General features: G+C 42.6%; 2 protein-coding genes across 2 annotated transcripts; both read right to left on the bottom strand.

Annotated features, from left to right (window-relative positions):
- Positions 1-995: 995 nt before the first annotated feature.
- On the bottom strand, positions 996-1,889 carry Sf3b6 (splicing factor 3b subunit 6). Its single transcript, XM_089695892.1, has 3 exons — positions 1,674-1,889; positions 1,408-1,526; positions 996-1,301 (listed from the first exon to the last, which is right to left on the bottom strand). Exons 1-3 carry the CDS (start codon positions 1,701-1,703, stop codon positions 1,070-1,072), a joined length of 381 nt encoding a protein of 126 aa, XP_089552018.1. The 5' UTR covers positions 1,704-1,889; the 3' UTR covers positions 996-1,069.
- A 1,627-nt stretch (positions 1,890-3,516) lies between these two features.
- LOC149487771 (tudor domain-containing protein 7A-like) lies at positions 3,517-20,140 on the bottom strand. The gene is made up of 21 exons (XM_089696414.1): positions 19,920-20,140; positions 19,671-19,787; positions 19,241-19,334; positions 18,943-19,157; positions 18,703-18,849; positions 18,448-18,606; positions 18,228-18,371; positions 17,974-18,156; positions 17,674-17,891; positions 17,486-17,600; positions 16,646-16,807; positions 16,483-16,574; positions 16,216-16,378; positions 15,574-15,810; positions 14,891-15,090; positions 14,344-14,491; positions 13,307-13,524; positions 10,797-11,004; positions 10,210-10,361; positions 9,513-9,673; positions 3,517-4,964 (listed from the first exon to the last, which is right to left on the bottom strand). The coding sequence occupies exons 3-21, from the start codon at positions 19,323-19,325 to the stop codon at positions 4,723-4,725; spliced, it is 3,249 nt and encodes a 1,082-aa protein (XP_089552540.1). The 5' UTR covers positions 19,326-19,334; positions 19,671-19,787; positions 19,920-20,140; the 3' UTR covers positions 3,517-4,722.
- Between the last annotated feature and the right edge of the window lie 280 nt (positions 20,141-20,420).

The following is a 20,420-nucleotide window of genomic DNA, read 5'->3' as shown; positions in this document are numbered from 1 at the left end:
AGCATCCAAATATAAACTGTGGTGAAGAAAATGTCTCCATTACATCCATTACTCTGTTCTAAATCATATTCTTCAAATTGAAAAATGTTTTAAGAACTTGACAAAATTATAGACATAAAATTGATTTCATATTTCAAACAAAATATATTAGGTATAACGCGAATCATGTAAAAAGAATGCTGGATGAAAGTGATGGGGTGTGTTTTGGCATGTATCGAGTTTAGCACGAAAGTTATTTGCTGCTTATTTTATTGTTGAAGTAGGCTCTCGAGTCGTGGCTTCGCAACTACATATTTGTTATTCTTATCCCACCTCATTACACCAAATAGACCAATAAATCGCCAATGCGCAGCTTAACCGTCAGCGTTCTTTTTACATGACCCGACCTATAGACTGTATGTAAAAAAAAAGAAATGGGAGTAATCCATCGATGGAGCTCATTTTAGACAAGGTGTATTTTCATAACATATTATAGTAATATCCCAGCTGGATTGTATTTCATACTGCTGAGTTCAAACATTTACAAAAACTGATATTAAACGGAAATTCAATGTTGTTGGTATCTCTACTTCAATCCCTATTCTCCTCAAACAAATGAATGAATAGTACTACGGCTTCCCATATGAATTGGGTGATAACTATCTAAAGGACCAACTAGGTTTTAGGCAGTCAATGTACAATGGAGCATAAATTTGTTAAAATTTCATCATGTGCTTTAAAATTAAATAAAAATATACATTTTCCTCTATATCTATATTTATCTAATAGACTAACTAATGTATATACCTATCTTCTTCTTCTTATATATAAAAATGAATCGCAAAATGTGTTGGTAAGCGCATAACTCGAGAACGGCTGAACCGATTTCGTTAATTCTTTTTTTATTATATTCCTTGAAGTACGAGGATGGTTCTTATGTAGAGAAAACGTAAACATGTACCACGGGCGAAGCCGGGGCGGACTGCTAGTTATACAATAAATTAAAATACAGCATATTTAAGTTTCTCATTTATTTGACTTAAATTACATTACAAGTAAGATTTATTTATTAAAATACATATTTCATGTGTTATTTACGTAAGTCCTCTGATGATATTCCATATTTCTTTTTAAGTGTATCAATTTCTTCTTGTTTCTTCTCAATGTCCATTCCTTTGAATGCTTTGTTAGATCTGTAGTATAAGACAACTAAATACCTGTTACATACATTAAATCCTGATAAATGATCACATGCATTTTTAGCATCAAATATATCTTCATATACAACAAATGCAGTTCCTCTTGTTTCTGGTGTATTTCCACTAAAACATGAATAAAAATATTATAATGCATAACTTAAATCAATAGGAAGTCATTGTTTCATATCATGATATTTCATATAAAATTATACTGAATAATAAAACTTACACTCTTATTTGCCTAATTGCTCCATATTTTCCAAATATATCATACATTTCTTCAGCTGATATTTTGTATGGCAAGTTTCTTATATAGAGGATCCTGTTTACTTCTGGAGGAAGTCTGACCTGGAAATAAAGTAATAATATAATAGTGTAAGGCATCGTAAGTTTGTGTGAAGTTTGTTAAAATTCCCTCATGATTACGAGGTGAATTGTGGAATCAAAACCTAAGTTTGATAGAAGTATACCTATTATTAACATAACAAAACCTACATTAGCACGCCTCTGAAGAGCTAATGCCATTTTCAAGTCCTTTAATTTTTAACTTTACAGAGAAGAAAGCTTGTAGATAGTGGTAGAAACGAGTGATAATTTCAATATAATCTCATTTAAATCAGTAGCAAATAATATAAAACAATGGTGAAATTCTAAACAACAGCACTTTGAGAATATCAATGAACAGCGTCTCTCAATTCTTATGTCATTTCGACAGTTGACAGGTGACACCAGAATTGACACTTCCTGTGTCATTGCCAGATACAAAAAATATATAAATAAGAGCCAGCGCGCACGAGCAACTTTGTCTCCGCAACTATTTTGTCTCTCCCATCAATTTGTATGGGGAGTTGCGTCGCTACGTGCGCGCACTTTCATACTAGCCCATGGGTGGAGAGACAAAATAGTTGCGGAGACAAAATAGTTGCGGAGACAAAGTTGCTCGTGCGCGCACTGTCTTAAGCAATAAACATAAACTATGATCATAAAGCAAATAACAAGGTCGACAAAAAACGAAAAATTTCGGAACGTAGGGTAAATAACCCTATTATTGGCACTCTACCAATTTATTGTCATGCTCCAGTTTTGCACACAGAAATGTTAATTGAAACTTATAAATTACTTATGATCTCATTCAATCAGAGATGTGATTTAATTATGTGTAAGATAATCGTAAGCTAAAATTGTTCTATGTTTTATTTAAGTAGGTTTTTGGTTGTCTAAAACCATATTTAAAAATAAGCGTTCCAACTGAAATGGTATGTTCCTCTACAAATAAATGTGACATTTCTTTTAACAAAGTCTTTTATTTTGTTTATTTCAAAATTAATTTCTGTTAATTTATGAATGGTACAAATTAACTTTAAAATGTCATAGTACACACTTTGAAAGCCCTACTTAAGCTAGTAAATATTTTTCAGTCTTGAATAGTGACAATAATTGGTAACAATCACTGCCAATAAAAGGTTTGATGTTATTTGTTTGTTGCTATGCCAGCAACTGGTATTTTTGGTTTTTCTTTTAAAGGTTCACTATATTAAATAAAGCGATTTAATTTAAAATTGAAAAGTACTTTATAATATTCTCCATAGATTAGAATACCAGTATAAATGTTTTTTTTCTAAATTAAAACATAATTGTACATACAAATTTCACCGGTTTTGTGAAGTAGCTGCTTAAAGTGCCAATAATTGGGTGGTTTACCCTATATGTACTTATATTGTATTCATCATAATATCGATAATATCCTTGTACTATCATATTTTATAATATAAAAAAATCTAACATTAATTATCTTATCAAGCCAAGCTCTTAAAATCCCGAAGTTCTAGATGGATTAACAAAATTAGCGGTAACTCGGTTGATAAATGCGAAATAACTATTTTTAGTAGGCTTTTTATATCTGAAGAACTGGGCCGAAATAACTATACTTTTAGAGTAGGGTACAATAATTGCCTATCTATGTCTTAGGCCGCGTTTCCATCTGCAAGAAATGTCCGACAGCAGCTTGCAAGTCTAAACCACAAGTCTAAACATGTAGCAAGTGCTGTAGCAGTGCTGCAACACCTATTATTTTTAAATTGATCCTTATTATGGTGTGTCTTGACGACAGCATACATTTTTTTTTGTCATTAAGTATAATATATTCGTAGATAATATATTAAAACTATGGATTAAATTAATTTATACCAAATTATAAACTCAAAAAAACATGTTTTTAAATGGTAAATAATTTTCAGACACAGTTTCTGAGTTATATGATAAACAAATCTTCTCTTTACAATATTGATTATACATACTTAAAACAAAATATGGAAGTTGGAACTAAATAATAAACACATTTTCAAATACAGATATTTTTATTGAGTTTTAAGTGGACGACAATAAACTTTTTCCTATTATAATAAAACAATTGAGAAGTGATATAAATGTTTTAACTGGCATGCGGATACATTTATTAACTGCCTATTTCTTACGATCTATTTCTATAATATGGAATACAAGTAAATGGATTCGAGACTTTCCAATACATTTTGTCTTTATAACATTTTACTATGTGATTACACAGCGACAGTCTTTATAAACAACAAGGAAAAAACTATTTTTATAACTGGAATCTGAAATTATTTTTTTTTCATGAATTTCTGTTCATCATCTCAGTAAACCCAACATCTATATAAACGCAAAAAAAGTTTCCGCTCTTATCAACTTAAAGTTTTATCTCTAGACATACAAGTTACCTACTACCAGTAACAAAATTTTGTGGCATTTTAAATTTAAATGTCCCATTAATTGAAATAAAAAAATAAGTTGCCAACCTAAATTGCTTTAATACTTTACTCTTAAACCTTACACATTACTTATAAATCTAGAGATAATAATTAGGCATGAGTATTGAAGTTGTTTTTTTTATCACATTCCGCCAAGTAAAATCAATAACAAAATTTACTTTAAAATCCTTGTGAAACATTTGGAATACTACGATAACTTACTGTTAAAGTGGAATTTTTTGTTATCAAAACAATCAGTAACATAATAAGTGTTCATAAAATTAAACATGTAACATCAACAAAAGAAAACACTAAACTAAGAACCATTATTGGCTTTAAATCTAGAATAAACAATAGGAATCGTTAAAGTATATTAAGCCATAAGTAAAAAGGAATAAATACTCAAATCGATTATTACCCACAGGATGCCATGCCACAATACATCGTAAATTCTTGTACAGCTGTCAACCGACACACTCTCAACAGTACAATATGGCCTCTCACTTGCAGTTTTCATGGGTTCCTTATTACGGATTATTTGATGCATATGTATTAAGATATTTTTATCTACTTAAAACAAAGTATTTTTTCCCTATTGACCGAAAAGAAATCATTTGTTTCTATATAAATGTAGTTGCTGAAAATGTATTTATAATGGATACCTGTTCATTAGATTACAAGTGAACACTACATGCACGGCCAAACCCATATGAAGCAAAGCAAGACGTATAGCTGAGCTTAGGTAAAACACAAGGTTTCGGATCGTGTAACGTCGCTTATTTCTTCTCGGTTGATGCGGACCCGAGCCGCGCTCTTTCTTCGGCCACGAGTTGTTTGTTGAGATATATGTCTTCGTCAGTCGATGTGTCGATAAGGTCCAGTGTGAGCAAGGCTTCGCTGGGATTCAACGGGTCTTTCCCGACATCTTTACATATCGCAACGAATTGTTGCTCGACGCACAATTCTTGGAATTTTAAACAGTCTTCTACTGACCAGTCTTGGTGCAGAGGCCATACATCTGAAAAATTACAAAACGTAAATATGTATGCAACTACATAGAAATCATTTTGTGTGACTAAAATTTGGTAGATGACATATACCCAGGTTTAGCCAGTAGATAAGTACTATGTGTATAAAGCAAATTTCAAAATTTAAACTATATCCTCCTCGATTTATGTACATGTATATCACACATGGACATAATGCCCTGAGATGTGACTGTTTTATTGTAACATTTTTTTAGATCCTGTCAACGTGACTATAAACATGACAAAGACGCGCGCTAGTGTGTCCGTATGCGTGAGACAGTTCATGTGATACGAGTGTATCTGTGTGCACCTTTAAGTAAGTACGCGTGAGTTTTATATGCGAGCATATCTCTGTGCGTGCGTGTGTGTATAAGTAAGTGCGTGTCTCTGTGTGCGTGCGTATTTGTGCTCGTGCGTGTTTCACAGTCATAACACTGATTAGCAACCTATTTACTTATTTATTTATTATGTATGAAATTGTCATACTTATGTGTTTCGTGTTTTTTATTTGTATTTTTTCTATGTTTAGTTATTGTTGATTGTCAGTTGTAATAATGTGTTATTTTTGTGAATAAATATTTGTCTATTGTCTATTGTATGCGAGCGTGTCTCCTTAAGCGTGCGTGTGTGTGTGTGTGTTCAAGTAAGTACGAGTCTGTGCTCGTACGTGTAAGTGTGTATGCGAGCGTGTCTCCTTGCGCGTGCGTGTGGTGTGTTCAAGTAAGTACGAGTCTGTGCGTGTGCATGTTTGTATGCGTGTGTGCTCACCGTAGAGGCGCGCCTTGATGGCCTGCGGCGGCAGCGAGCGCGCGAGCGGCACGGCGGCCGGCACGGGGCGCAGCGCGCGACTCGCCAGTATCGCCAGGTCGCCGTAGTGTGTGTATGCGTGTGTGCTCACCGTAGAGGCGCGCCTTGATGGCCTGCGGCGGCAGCGAGCGCGCGAGCGGCACGGCGGCCGGCACGGGGCGCAGCGCGCGACTCGCCAGTATCGCCAGGTCGCCGTAGTGTGTGTATGCGTGTGTGCTCACCGTAGAGGCGCGCCTTGATGGCCTGCGGCGGCAGCGAGCGCGCGAGCGGCACGGCGGCCGGCACGGGGCGCAGCGCGCGACTCGCCAGTATCGCCAGGTCGCCGTAGTGTGTGTATGCGTGTGTGCTCACCGTAGAGGCGCGCCTTGATGGCCTGCGGCGGCAGCGAGCGCGCGAGCGGCACGGCGGCCGGCACGGGGCGCAGCGCGCGACTCGCCAGTATCGCCAGGTCGCCGTAGTGTGTGTATGCGTGTGTGCTCACCGTAGAGGCGCGCCTTGATGGCCTGCGGCGGCAGCGAGCGCGCGAGCGGCACGGCGGCCGGCACGGGGCGCAGCGCGCGACTCGCCAGTATCGCCAGGTCGCCGTAGTGTGTGTATGCGTGTGTGCTCACCGTAGAGGCGCGCCTTGATGGCCTGCGGCGGCAGCGAGCGCGCGAGCGGCACGGCGGCCGGCACGGGGCGCAGCGCGCGACTCGCCAGTATCGCCAGGTCGCCGTAGTGTGTGTATGCGTGTGTGCTCACCGTAGAGGCGCGCCTTGATGGCCTGCGGCGGCAGCGAGCGCGCGAGCGGCACGGCGGCCGGCACGGGGCGCAGCGCGCGACTCGCCAGTATCGCCAGGTCGCCGTAGTGTGTGTATGCGTGTGTGCTCACCGTAGAGGCGCGCCTTGATGGCCTGCGGCGGCAGCGAGCGCGCGAGCGGCACGGCGGCCGGCACGGGGCGCAGCGCGCGACTCGCCAGTATCGCCAGGTCGCCGTAGTGTGTGTATGCGTGTGTGCTCACCGTAGAGGCGCGCCTTGATGGCCTGCGGCGGCAGCGAGCGCGCGAGCGGCACGGCGGCCGGCACGGGGCGCAGCGCGCGACTCGCCAGTATCGCCAGGTCGCCGTAGTGTGTGTATGCGTGTGTGCTCACCGTAGAGGCGCGCCTTGATGGCCTGCGGCGGCAGCGAGCGCGCGAGCGGCACGGCGGCCGGCACGGGGCGCAGCGCGCGACTCGCCAGTATCGCCAGGTCGCCGTAGTGTGTGTATGCGTGTGTGCTCACCGTAGAGGCGCGCCTTGATGGCCTGCGGCGGCAGCGAGCGCGCGAGCGGCACGGCGGCCGGCACGGGGCGCAGCGCGCGACTCGCCAGTATCGCCAGGTCGCCGTAGTGTGTGTATGCGTGTGTGCTCACCGTAGAGGCGCGCCTTGATGGCCTGCGGCGGCAGCGAGCGCGCGAGCGGCACGGCGGCCGGCACGGGGCGCAGCGCGCGACTCGCCAGTATCGCCAGGTCGCCGTAGTGTGTGTATGCGTGTGTGCTCACCGTAGAGGCGCGCCTTGATGGCCTGCGGCGGCAGCGAGCGCGCGAGCGGCACGGCGGCCGGCACGGGGCGCAGCGCGCGACTCGCCAGTATCGCCAGGTCGCCGTAGTGTGTGTATGCGTGTGTGCTCACCGTAGAGGCGCGCCTTGATGGCCTGCGGCGGCAGCGAGCGCGCGAGCGGCACGGCGGCCGGCACGGGGCGCAGCGCGCGACTCGCCAGTATCGCCAGGTCGCCGTAGTGTGTGTATGCGTGTGTGCTCACCGTAGAGGCGCGCCTTGATGGCCTGCGGCGGCAGCGAGCGCGCGAGCGGCACGGCGGCCGGCACGGGGCGCAGCGCGCGACTCGCCAGTATCGCCAGGTCGCCGTAGTGTGTGTATGCGTGTGTGCTCACCGTAGAGGCGCGCCTTGATGGCCTGCGGCGGCAGCGAGCGCGCGAGCGGCACGGCGGCCGGCACGGGGCGCAGCGCGCGACTCGCCAGTATCGCCAGGTCGCCGTAGTGTGTGTATGCGTGTGTGCTCACCGTAGAGGCGCGCCTTGATGGCCTGCGGCGGCAGCGAGCGCGCGAGCGGCACGGCGGCCGGCACGGGGCGCAGCGCGCGACTCGCCAGTATCGCCAGGTCGCCGTAGTGTGTGTATGCGTGTGTGCTCACCGTAGAGGCGCGCCTTGATGGCCTGCGGCGGCAGCGAGCGCGCGAGCGGCACGGCGGCCGGCACGGGGCGCAGCGCGCGACTCGCCAGTATCGCCAGGTCGCCGTAGTGTGTGTATGCGTGTGTGCTCACCGTAGAGGCGCGCCTTGATGGCCTGCGGCGGCAGCGAGCGCGCGAGCGGCACGGCGGCCGGCACGGGGCGCAGCGCGCGACTCGCCAGTATCGCCAGGTCGCCGTAGTGTGTGTATGCGTGTGTGCTCACCGTAGAGGCGCGCCTTGATGGCCTGCGGCGGCAGCGAGCGCGCGAGCGGCACGGCGGCCGGCACGGGGCGCAGCGCGCGACTCGCCAGTATCGCCAGGTCGCCGTAGTGTGTGTATGCGTGTGTGCTCACCGTAGAGGCGCGCCTTGATGGCCTGCGGCGGCAGCGAGCGCGCGAGCGGCACGGCGGCCGGCACGGGGCGCAGCGCGCGACTCGCCAGTATCGCCAGGTCGCCGTAGTGTGTGTATGCGTGTGTGCTCACCGTAGAGGCGCGCCTTGATGGCCTGCGGCGGCAGCGAGCGCGCGAGCGGCACGGCGGCCGGCACGGGGCGCAGCGCGCGACTCGCCAGTATCGCCAGGTCGCCGTAGTGTGTGTATGCGTGTGTGCTCACCGTAGAGGCGCGCCTTGATGGCCTGCGGCGGCAGCGAGCGCGCGAGCGGCACGGCGGCCGGCACGGGGCGCAGCGCGCGACTCGCCAGTATCGCCAGGTCGCCGTAGTGTGTGTATGCGTGTGTGCTCACCGTAGAGGCGCGCCTTGATGGCCTGCGGCGGCAGCGAGCGCGCGAGCGGCACGGCGGCCGGCACGGGGCGCAGCGCGCGACTCGCCAGTATCGCCAGGTCGCCGTAGTGTGTGTATGCGTGTGTGCTCACCGTAGAGGCGCGCCTTGATGGCCTGCGGCGGCAGCGAGCGCGCGAGCGGCACGGCGGCCGGCACGGGGCGCAGCGCGCGACTCGCCAGTATCGCCAGGTCGCCGTAGTGTGTGTATGCGTGTGTGCTCACCGTAGAGGCGCGCCTTGATGGCCTGCGGCGGCAGCGAGCGCGCGAGCGGCACGGCGGCCGGCACGGGGCGCAGCGCGCGACTCGCCAGTATCGCCAGGTCGCCGTAGTGTGTGTATGCGTGTGTGCTCACCGTAGAGGCGCGCCTTGATGGCCTGCGGCGGCAGCGAGCGCGCGAGCGGCACGGCGGCCGGCACGGGGCGCAGCGCGCGACTCGCCAGTATCGCCAGGTCGCCGTAGTGTGTGTATGCGTGTGTGCTCACCGTAGAGGCGCGCCTTGATGGCCTGCGGCGGCAGCGAGCGCGCGAGCGGCACGGCGGCCGGCACGGGGCGCAGCGCGCGACTCGCCAGTATCGCCAGGTCGCCGTAGTGTGTGTATGCGTGTGTGCTCACCGTAGAGGCGCGCCTTGATGGCCTGCGGCGGCAGCGAGCGCGCGAGCGGCACGGCGGCCGGCACGGGGCGCAGCGCGCGACTCGCCAGTATCGCCAGGTCGCCGTAGTGTGTGTATGCGTGTGTGCTCACCGTAGAGGCGCGCCTTGATGGCCTGCGGCGGCAGCGAGCGCGCGAGCGGCACGGCGGCCGGCACGGGGCGCAGCGCGCGACTCGCCAGTATCGCCAGGTCGCCGTAGTCGCAGAAGTACACGGAGACCATCTCCGACGACACGCAGCTCGCTATCACCACCCTGTATGCGATAACAGTTGCTTTTTAGTTTATGTCATGTTTCTTTGATAAGTTATATTTATAAAATGTAGACTCTAGTCTAGAATAAAATGAAGTCGTTAAAAATGTTAACTTTAAAAACAAAAAAAAAAACAATATACGACCACTAACCAGCGTGTTAGGGTTCATACGCACTATGCGGGTAGCCGCATTGCGGCTAGCCGTCCGGCTGACCGCAGGATGCGGTTGCGAATGCGGGCAGTCGGATCGCGGGCAGCCGCATTCGCAACCACAACGTGCGGTTGAAGATCCGTTGCGATTTGCGGTCATGTCGATCCATTTCAAAGATGGAAGTGTGATACAAATGAATATTACGTACATAATTGTGCTTGCGGTCAGCCGGACGGCTACCCGCATAGTGCGTATGAACCCTTAAGCTCAATATCAACTAAGTGCATGCTCAATATCAACTAAGTGCATATTCAATATCAAATGCTAGTTGAAACAACATAAAGCATTGCCAAAGTAAGAGCTGTACTTTTAACACCAAGTACGTACCTATACCACGACGAATCTTTATCATAGTATGCTGTATAGAGTTCGCCGCTGGCTGGGTTTGCAGGAGCCTCATCCTCCGACATTTTGGGACACTCAACTTGTAATGACTCCATCATTGTCTGCAGAGTGTGCCTGGAACTATTTGGCTGCACCTGTAACAAATGCACGATTGATTACAACCCTATTGGTATTTAGAGCTAAACTCTATATGTTAAATGTATTCACTCAGCTCCTTATCCTATTACCTATCCACCCAAGAATTACTAACGCTGATTCTTAACTCTTTAAGCAATTACTTCAACTCACACTTTGCAAATGCATATGTTGGATTGTTCTCTAATCCTTAAAAGGTGCATGTCTCTATTGTGAGAACATTACGGGCTGTCGACATGACTCATACATTACATAGACTTGCTCAGGCGGGTCTCGAGTGACTGAATTGGTCAGACATCCGCCCCGGAATGGCGCGAAAGGATGCGGGTTCAAGTCCCGCCTCGTGATCGAATTTTTTCTATTCTTTATAAATTTATAGACATGACTCAATCAATCCAAACGTTTGTAAATTAAAGTAAAACCCCAACACTCACGACAAAGTTCCAGGGGTGCGCCGCCATAGTGATGTGCACGTCGAAGCACTGGCCGATGGCGGGCAGCGCGGGCGGCGGCAGCAGGCGCGGCTTGTCGTCCGCGCGCCCGCCGCCCGAGCACGTGCGGAATATCCGCTCCTTCTTCTTGTTCAACGCCTCCACGTGGTTCGGCACCTCCGTCTCCTTGTCCTCGTCCTGCAGCTTGCCGCTAAGGGTCCATATAATACTACGTTATCATTTCGTACAATAAATAAGTTAAATTGTGACGAAATCATTGCGTACAATATACAACTAAGCTATATCTATACAAAATCACACTCAAAAGTGTGCGTATTCAAGAAAAACTGCTGATGCGTGTATTAGGCAGATGTTTTGATGAGCGATACGATCATAGACTTTGAACATTGCTACCACGAGATAAAGTGTATATTTCAATGAATGTTCTATACAATGTTGCTGGATTACTTTTTGACGATCTTTTTATAGGCTTTCTGTCTAGTTGTTACTAGTGTGTCAATAGATCTAATTTAAAAATACTATTAATTTATACTACCTACGACGTATACTAGATAATTAATAACATTTTTTTCCAGTTGCGGGGGTGCTATTATCCTGGACTATTAGGTATTCGCATTCTCTCATAGACAGAAGGTTGACAATAACACTAACACGCTATAGAGCAGCTATGCTGCATGAAATTTAAACGTATCCTCGCCAAGATGCATGTAGTCAAAATAAATAACGTAACCCATATCTAGAATAACAACTAGTGTATATACTTTTTATTTAAAAATGAGATAAGATTATTTTATGTAGATCACATGAAACTTGAGTAGCTGATTTTAAAATCCATCATCACAAAAAATTCCCTGCATTAATATTTTTTTACTGATTTGGCTTTCAAAATTAAGTCTTATACACACTCAAATACTGTTTATATGACATAATATGAGTAACCAATATGATGAATTTCGGGAATTATTCATTACAAATACAACAACTAGAACGCCTTAAATTGAATCTTAAGTGAATTAATTGGTGAAAAATAAAAGATTTTTTTTTTGTTGTTCTTACATGCCAAATTTAAAAAATAATAAACTACCTACTAATAAACCCTCCGAAATTTATATGGAAATAGCTTATTTTTATTCAAGCAAAAATCGAGCAATGCCACTTGATGGAGCTCAATTTTTTTAATGTTATGGTTGTGTCACATGACGAAATTGTGTTTCAAGTAGAAATCAAACTCGTAATGAATTCGAAACACATATACTTTTTGTCTATAAACTACATTAACACTTTAAATCTTTTTGAAACTTTCTACGATAAATTTTATTTAGACAATACTCTCTCTAGATTCGTGTGAGAATATTTCGCGATTGCTTTTAGAGAAAGTGCACTATGCACACATTAGTCATGAAGAAACAGTAACATTTTGGTGAAATATAAATACTTAATCTTATTTTTTTTATTGTATGTTCGTATAAAATTTAATTGAAAGTCGGTAGCCGTATCTTTAATATATAAACAATAAAATGTTGAAGGCCGACGCTCGTTAATGATGCCGAACAGACGTAACCGCGGTGAAAGCCGCGGTGAACGGCCACGCTCTAATTACAGGTCATTCTCACATTTACGGCCGGAATGTTGTTATGAAATCGAATAATTCTAATTGTGTTTAGATAAGAAATTCGTTTAGGTGCATTCGATGAGCATTGGTTACAATATCAGTAATTCTGCGCAAAAACTAGACAGCTCTTTCTTCTCAAGATTTTTTGTTTATATGTTCATATATGTAATAAATTTTTAAATGGGTTTGAAATAGATACATTTTAATGTTTTATAGTTCTTAACTTTTATTAACTTAAGTATGACGCATTTTATGCCTTATCAGTCGACCTAATTGTACATTTTTTTACGAGACAGGTATCAAGTCAGACAAGACACATATAACTCAACCATACACATTTATATGTTTATATGTAGTGCTAATAAATCAGTCAAAGCTCAAGTCAAGTCAAGCCTTAATATGGTACATGGATAATATTTTATGTTTTTGTCATTGCTGCAGGTGCTCTAGTGCACAATAATTGTTTTCTATTTTTCTAAACTATAGATTATTACAAGACCAAAACAGAAAGAAAATACTTAATTCATGCATCTTGTTTTGCGTAAGCGTTCTAACCGACGAACGGCAGAGGCTACTTCAGCCGTCGCCACGTCGGCGGCAGTAGTTAATATGTCGACGGCTGCCGTTCAGAACTTGCCGTTCGTGTGTTAGAACTCTAAAGATTGAGTAAACTACCAAATGTATGAAACTAATAATAATCTATTTTACTTTACTAAAATGCTTGTTATAAAAAATATATATATATACATACTGTCATACTGCCTATCTTAGTTAATTAAACTGAACCTACAGAGTAGACTATAAAACAACATTATTATTGACTATTTTTTTTCTAAAATTTGCGGGTACATCTACCAATAATGCAATATCACACACTCACAGTTGCAAACAGTCGTATTCGGCGAGTATCGAGTTATTGACAGAGAGGAGTATCTTCTGCGGCCCGGTGCGCACGAACAGCTCGACGTGCGGCGGGCCCTGTTGCGGTGCGGCGGGCAGCGCGCGGCACAGCACCTTGACGCCCAGCAGCAGCTCGCGCAGCCGCCCCGCCATCGCCGCCGCCGCGCGCTCCGCTGAGCCCAGCCGCACTTGCATCGCCTGCCAACGGGAAAACACGGGTTTAGGCTGCGTTTCCACCAGCGATGTGGGCGTGCGTAGCGAGGGATGTTTTTTTTTCCATCGTTAAAGCGGGCAAACGAGCAGGCGGGGCACCTGATGGAAAGTGATGCCCGCCGCCCATAAGCATTCGCGATGTTAGGGTCACCGCGAATGTGTTGCCGACCTTTGAGAAATAAATATGCCCTTTTCTTGAAGGTTTCCCCGTCAAATCCATTAGGGAACACAGAAGATGGTAAAACGTTCCACAAGGTCGTTGTTCGCGGTAAAAAATGCCGAGAATTGCGGACTGTGGTAGACCGCCATGCATCCAGGTGGTGAGGGTGGAATTTTAATTTGTGTCAAATGTGTTTGTTAATAACCAATAGTATCGCTTCAAACGCTAAACTGATAAGATTATTTACAAACACATTCAACGCTGCACATCCTCGCACATTATTGGTGGAAAAACATCCTTATACTGCCATGAGGCATTTACGTGAAGAGCCAGTACAAAAGCATGCAGACCCTATGACGCACTTGCATCGTTTGCAGAGGGAAATATTCCAAGAGTGCTTCACTGTTACGCACTTGCGCCGATCTTTCACGGAGAAGTTTCAATAGTACTACACATGACAATTATTAGCTCAGTCGTATTACACGAGGTTGGAGATGTGTACCTGCAATCGTAATCGTAGGTACTTACGTGTTGACAGCTATAGTTTTTCAGCTTCAGCTTCTTAAATATCTTTGTCTTTGAATGAGCTATATCAGAGACATTGTTGTTAAAAAGGTAAATATCTATGAATAGAAAGTGCGTACCTGATAGGGGTAGGCGTTGAGCGCCGGCGAGAAGGTCTGTAAGGGGACGAGAGAGGAGAGCGGCGCGCGCAGGATCAGCCCGCTGTCCACCAGCAGCGTGCGCACTGTGCCTTCGCCATCCAAACCGCTGATTATCGTGCATCGCACCCTATGAAAAACAATCATATTACATTCTTAATATCTCTACTTATACTAATAATAATAATATATGTAATATTATAAAGCCGAAGAGTTTGTTTGCACGCGCAAATCTCAGATACTATTAGTCCGATTTGATAAATTCTTTTGGTGTTAGATAGCCCATTTATCGAGGAAGGCTATGTATCATCACGCTAAGATTAACAGGAGCGGAGCAATGTGGGTAACACCGCGGGTCACAGCTAGTGGTAAATAATCGGGAGAGTTAAACATGACGCCAAAAATGACATTGAACTAAGACAGTATACCACAAAAGCCATAAAAGAAGAAAGTTCAAGTGACTAACTAGACAAATTTATATTTAAAGGACACCAAGGCGTTAGAATAGATTATAGATCGGGATATGTACCAGTCGCCAGCGAGCGTGCGCACGATGTAGAGCGCGGCGGCGTGCGGCGGCGGGGCCTGCGGCGCGGCGGGCAGCGGGCGGCGGTACGGGCCCGCCGTCAGCAGCGCCAGCGCGCCGCGCACCAGCGCCGCGCCGCCCGCGCGCGACACCCACACGCGCCCCTCCTCCGACACGCACCCCACCTCCACCTCGCACGGCTTCTGTTCACACACGTACAAATCGTCAAAATATTTCATCATCATCATCATCATCATCAGCCCATATACGTTCCAACTGCTGGGACACGGGCCTCCTATGAGGGGTACAGGCCATAATCCACCACGCTGGCCAAGTGCGGGTTGGCGGATGACACATGTCGTCGAACTTTTGATTCTTCGACATGTCGGTTTCCTCACGATGTTTTCCTTCACCGTTCGAGCAGTGGTGATGTTACAACATGCGCAGATAAATTGAAAAATCAATTTATTTCCTGCGCGCTCGCCTGGTCTCGAACCCCGGACTTATCGATTCGAAGTGAGAGGTCTCACCACTGAGCCACCACTGCTCTCTCTCCTCAAATATTTCATATGTTTCTTGAAAAGTTAATAGAATACAATTATTAGTTCATTATTAAACAAAAGACATGAAACACTATTCTCACCTGGTAATTATCATCCTATAGAAAATACTTTTAGTGCACACACCTGTGTCAAAGTAAATGCGCCGGCGATGCAAAAGTCGTGCACAATTTCTTTGTTCAAGTTGAGGTCGCGTTGTGTCGACGTGTCATAGAGCACGAGGGCCACAGAGGGGTCGGCGGGGTCGGTGCGGGGCCCCGGCGCGGCCACCAGCACCTCGCCGGGCAGCCGCCGCGCCACCAGCTCCGCGCCCATAGCGCTAGCCGACAACTCCTCCGCACCCTCCAAGCGACACAGGATCGCCTATACATAACAAACATTCCAAAATATTGAACTATAAAATTTGACCGTTAAAGACTTTATCAAAAAAATAATTATTGTTTTCTTTTTTATTTCGCTAGATTAAAATGTACTCATTGAAATACTTACTGTAACATAATATAATCCTTCTACTGACTTGTTAATCTTAATTATACAAAAAGAATAACTAATAATTCAATATTCCAATGGCTTCCAGATTAAAATACTAATACAATTATTACAATTAAGTCTTTTTCTTGATGAATACTTATTGTCTTTACTATATTGATTTTTCTGTAAATTGTTTTGTCTAGTCTAACATGAAAATGATATTTTTGGGATTTCTCAAAACCAAATCAATATAATTTCAAAACTGTATAACAATTAAATCTAAGTAGAAAAACTCACTTGAGCAGGCAGTCTTCTAAATTGAGGTTCTAGTATTTTTATTTTATCTAAGTAAACTGTGTCATCATCCCCATGATCACCCAAAAACACTGTGGCTGTTTCATCTTCTATGTCTAATATTTTAGCCCTTTGCCAACCACCATCATCCAAGTTGACAGCATACCTGAGAAAAAACATCATTAATGTTTTCATGTAAGTTTGTTTAGAAGACATTATAATGTCTAAGTATGATATATATAATAATGCAAAAAGTAAAAATATACATACCAAGCATTTATAATAATCATTGATTTATCAACTGTTGCACCTGAATGTTCATAATATTTAGCCATATCTGCTAGAAGAACTTCAAAAAGATCCTAGAAAGAAAATAATTTAACACCAAGAAAATTTAAAAATTGCTTTTATCAAATAGTTTAAAAAAACTTACACTGTACTGTGGACCAATTATTCTTAACCAAATTTCAAGTGTTGAATTAGCTACTGTTATGTAAACATTCCAAAAGTCATCTTCAGGGAACTGTAATGCTGGTAAGTCACTATCTATGGTATCATCAAGTAGAGTTGTCTCAATAGATGTCAATCTAGAATCCTATATGAACATGAAATAAAAGTAGAAAATCACATATTAGGACAGGTCCCAGGAGGTATACATTAAGAAGTAAGTCATAAATATTAAATTAAAAACATTTACTTCTATTCTCATATATCCATATTAAATGGTATTTAAAAATTTTATTTATAAGAATCTTCATAATTTAAACATGATTTCGAAACTTGATTTTTGAATCTTTGAAAAGTAAAATTAAATAAATATATAAAACCATGTTTCTACTCAGATATCTTATATATAAAATTCTCGTGTCACAATGTTAGTCTGCATACTCCTCCGAAACGGGTGGACCGATTCTCATGAAATTTTCTGTGCATATCGGGTAAGTCTGAGAATCGGCCAACATCTATTTTTCATATGTACCACGGGCGAAGCCGGGGCTGACCGCTAGTAATCTTAATACTATTATAAAGGCGAAAGTTTGTAAGGATTTATGGATGTATGGATGTTTGTTACTCTTTCACGTAAAAACTACTGAACCGATTACAATGAAATTTAGCACACATATAGAGGGTAACTTGGATTAACACATAGGATAGGTTTTATCCCGGAAATCCCACGGGAACGGGAACTATGCGGGTTTTCCTTTGAAAACGCGGGCGAAGCCGCGGGCGGAAATCTAGTATAATATATTTTGTGTAGAATAGTTACACTCACCTCATTATTAGGTAAAAGAACTAGAAGTCCATTAACAACTTTATCTTTAATGATGTAAGGACAGCTCTCCACAAGTTCTAACCAATTGTTAGGCAAATTTTCATTATATTTCTCCCTTAAACAATATTTTAATTGTTAGTTTATTAATAAATGAACAAATAACCAATATGTATGTGAACTTAATGTACCTATACAAATGAGGAGCAATACTGGCAAAAAGTCCTGCTTCATGTTCAGACACAAGTTCTGTCAGACCAGTTATTGCTTTGTTATTGGAAGAAGTTGGCAATCCACCTGCTTCTGAACTTTGTATGCTTAGGAGCAATTTTTCTGAAGCAACTTCCTTAGCTAATTCTTCACTTGGGGAAGAATCTGGATATGATGACACTGAATATGCATTCCCAACCTGTTTAAAATATTTAACATCAAATAATAATACAAAATATACTAAAACTTATATAGTGCATAGTTTAGTTGAGTTATCTTACCTTGACAGTGCAATCATAACTAACAGGACCTCGTTTAGGCCTTATATCTTGAACCTTATATACAGGATGTGGTAAGCCCAATTTTTTACAAGTCCATTCAAGTTTAACAATTGAAGATGTTGAATCTGGTGGAGGTTCTAAATTGTGGGCTGGAACAACATGCGCCACAGGATCACTACTTTCCTGTAATCATTATAATAGTTTATTTGTCTTCAAAGTAACTTAAATTTTACTGCAATTTACAGTGTACTTACCAAATAATTATTATGTGCGGGTAATTGTAATGGTATCAAATCTGTATTCAGTCTGTCTCGTAAGTTCGATAATCTCTGTGATGCTGAAATTTTTCCTGTGCTTTTGTTATCAGTCTCTGTTTCATTTTTTATGGAATGCTTTAACTAAAAAACAACAACACAAATGTAAATTTCTTTAGTTTTTTTTTAAGAATATTTTATTAAATTGTAATTATATTACCTCTTCACCATAAATAACATCTCGTGAAATTTGCGAAGAAAATTTCTTTGTCACATTTGATGTTACTTTCTCTCCATTGTCGCTTATTGTTTTCGTCAAAGTTTGTTTCGTGTTTGGATAAATAGTTTTCGTTTCATTCGTTTTATTATATTTATTAGCCTAAACAGAAATTTATTTGAAATATAACATAACATATTAATAATTAATCTTGCATTTCTTTATAATTAATAAATATTTTATAAATGATTTTTTTACCTTGCCATTGTAGCTGTTATTATTATTAAAAGGAGTGTTAGTTTTAACTCTGTAATATTGACTGGAGTACTGGTTATTATAGTTTGTTTGATAATTGGATGCTGGTGCTGGTTTCCGCCATGATCCTTGTTTTTTTGGAAATCGACTCTGTATGGAATAATTTAATTAAGTATTTCATATAAAGAATAAGCAATTTAAATTGTAAATAATATATTATTTTCCACTTAACAATTTACTCACAGGATAATTCAGTTTTGCTGGCTTTTTGCTTGATTTCTGCCGAGCAACCATGGATGCAATATGCTGACTTTCTTGACTTGCTACAGCATCAACATACCATTCTCCATTAATATTTCTGATTTTAAAACCAGGAACATCTTGGAACAGTTGATCAAGAGTCGAATATCCTAATTTCTTAAAAGGTATCCATTCCCCTTGCAATTCTTTATAATCACCTTAAAATAATAATAACAAAAATATTGTTTATATCAGGAAATTATCTCAGCTGAATTATACTAAAATTCTGATGAGTACTTACGGTTACATTGCTTTAGTGTAAGTGCACCTTTAACCGAAATAAGTGTAGCTCGCAAGGCTTGAATCACTTGCTCTTTGTCAGCCATTTTTTATTTCTGAAATGAGTATATTTATTATTATAAAATCCAAATAGATTATTCATAACAAAGCATGTAACTGGTAAATTAAAAAAAGTTTTTGCAAAATTTCCAGTGACATAAGTAATTATTTTTTTTAATTTGGACATAAAAATGCATTGCATACAAAGTTGTTAACTTTGTTTGCAATGCATTATTCAAAACAATTGCAACTACCATATTTTTTATTATTATGTACATAAGTGTATTAGTGTTAAACCATTTTTTTAGTTAATTAATATATCTGTATACGTTGTTAATTAGTACATCGAAAAAAAATAAAGAGTAAGTTGTGGAGTAAATCGATCATCAAACCTGAATTACGTCCAGCGGTATTTTTTTTTACCACGTCCAATATTTTTAAAGGTACGAATTTAGCAAAAAATATTACATGTCGATGTGACGGTAGCTTTTTATTATAAATAACCACACCTGTAAAGATTTTCAACATTAACATTTTGTAAGAGTACGCGTAGGCAAGAGAAATTAAGTTAAATATGGTCATAAAATATTTTATCTAGTATAAGTGCAAACAAATATAAAACTACCTTTTTATTCACTCACCTTTCCATCAATATTAAGAAGTCTCTAAAAACTGTGTTAGTAATTTGGTTAGTAACTGCCCTTTTAAAGTTTCGTCTCCGACACGGCAGAAATATTTTTATGACAATAGAAAAGTACATACTACATAGGTTTGACATGAATGACGTCTAACTTCACTTCATTAATTGACAGGTCGAGAGGGATTAAAAAATATTATTACTGGCCGATTAAGAAGAGCTGGAACAAGAAGCATCTAATACACTGGAGAGGACTATGACCATTAACTTGTAACAAGAAAATATGACGTTGAATGACGCCTGTATGTTTTTTATCCCTTTTACACCTAACTTGGCAAGTTGGTGTGAAAGGGATAAAAAAACATACAGGCGTCATTCAACGTCATATTTTCTTGTTACAAGTTAGAGGTATAGTAAGATAAAATTAGATAACTATGGATTGTAAACTGATTTCTGGGAAATTAAGGATTTGATAGAACCCGAAGCCCCTGCCCCCTTCTCTGGT

The sequence above is a fragment of the Colias philodice genome, chromosome 6 (genome assembly GCF_061535455.1).
Source record: "Colias philodice isolate Cphi_HAF_F1 chromosome 6, ilColPhil1 Martin Lab GWU primary, whole genome shotgun sequence".
NCBI lineage: Eukaryota > Metazoa > Arthropoda > Insecta > Lepidoptera > Pieridae > Colias > Colias philodice.
Note: the sequence above shows the minus strand (reverse complement) of the source record. Positions and strands in the feature narration are given on the sequence as shown.

Bases quoted from the DNA above. Each gene is read 5' to 3' on its own strand.
- Sf3b6 (XM_089695892.1), bottom strand. From the start codon at position 1,703: ATGGCATTAGCTCTTCAGAGGCGTGCTAAT. The intron at 1,527-1,673 runs GTAGGTTTTGTT...CTTTATTTCCAG, and splicing joins CTCTTCAGAGGCGTGCTAAT to GTCAGACTTCCTCCAGAAGT. The intron at 1,302-1,407 runs GTAAGTTTTATT...TTCATGTTTTAG, and splicing joins GCAATTAGGCAAATAAGAGT to TGGAAATACACCAGAAACAA.
- LOC149487771 (XM_089696414.1), bottom strand. From the start codon at position 19,325: ATGGCTGACAAAGAGCAAGTGATTCAAGCCTTGCGAGCTACACTTATT. The intron at 16,575-16,645 runs GTAAGTTTTTTT...TTTTCTTTCTAG, and splicing joins TAATTGGTCCACAGTACAGT to GATCTTTTTGAAGTTCTTCT. The intron at 9,674-10,209 runs GTACGTACTTGG...TATCGCATACAG, and splicing joins AAAGATTCGTCGTGGTATAG to GGTGGTGATAGCGAGCTGCG.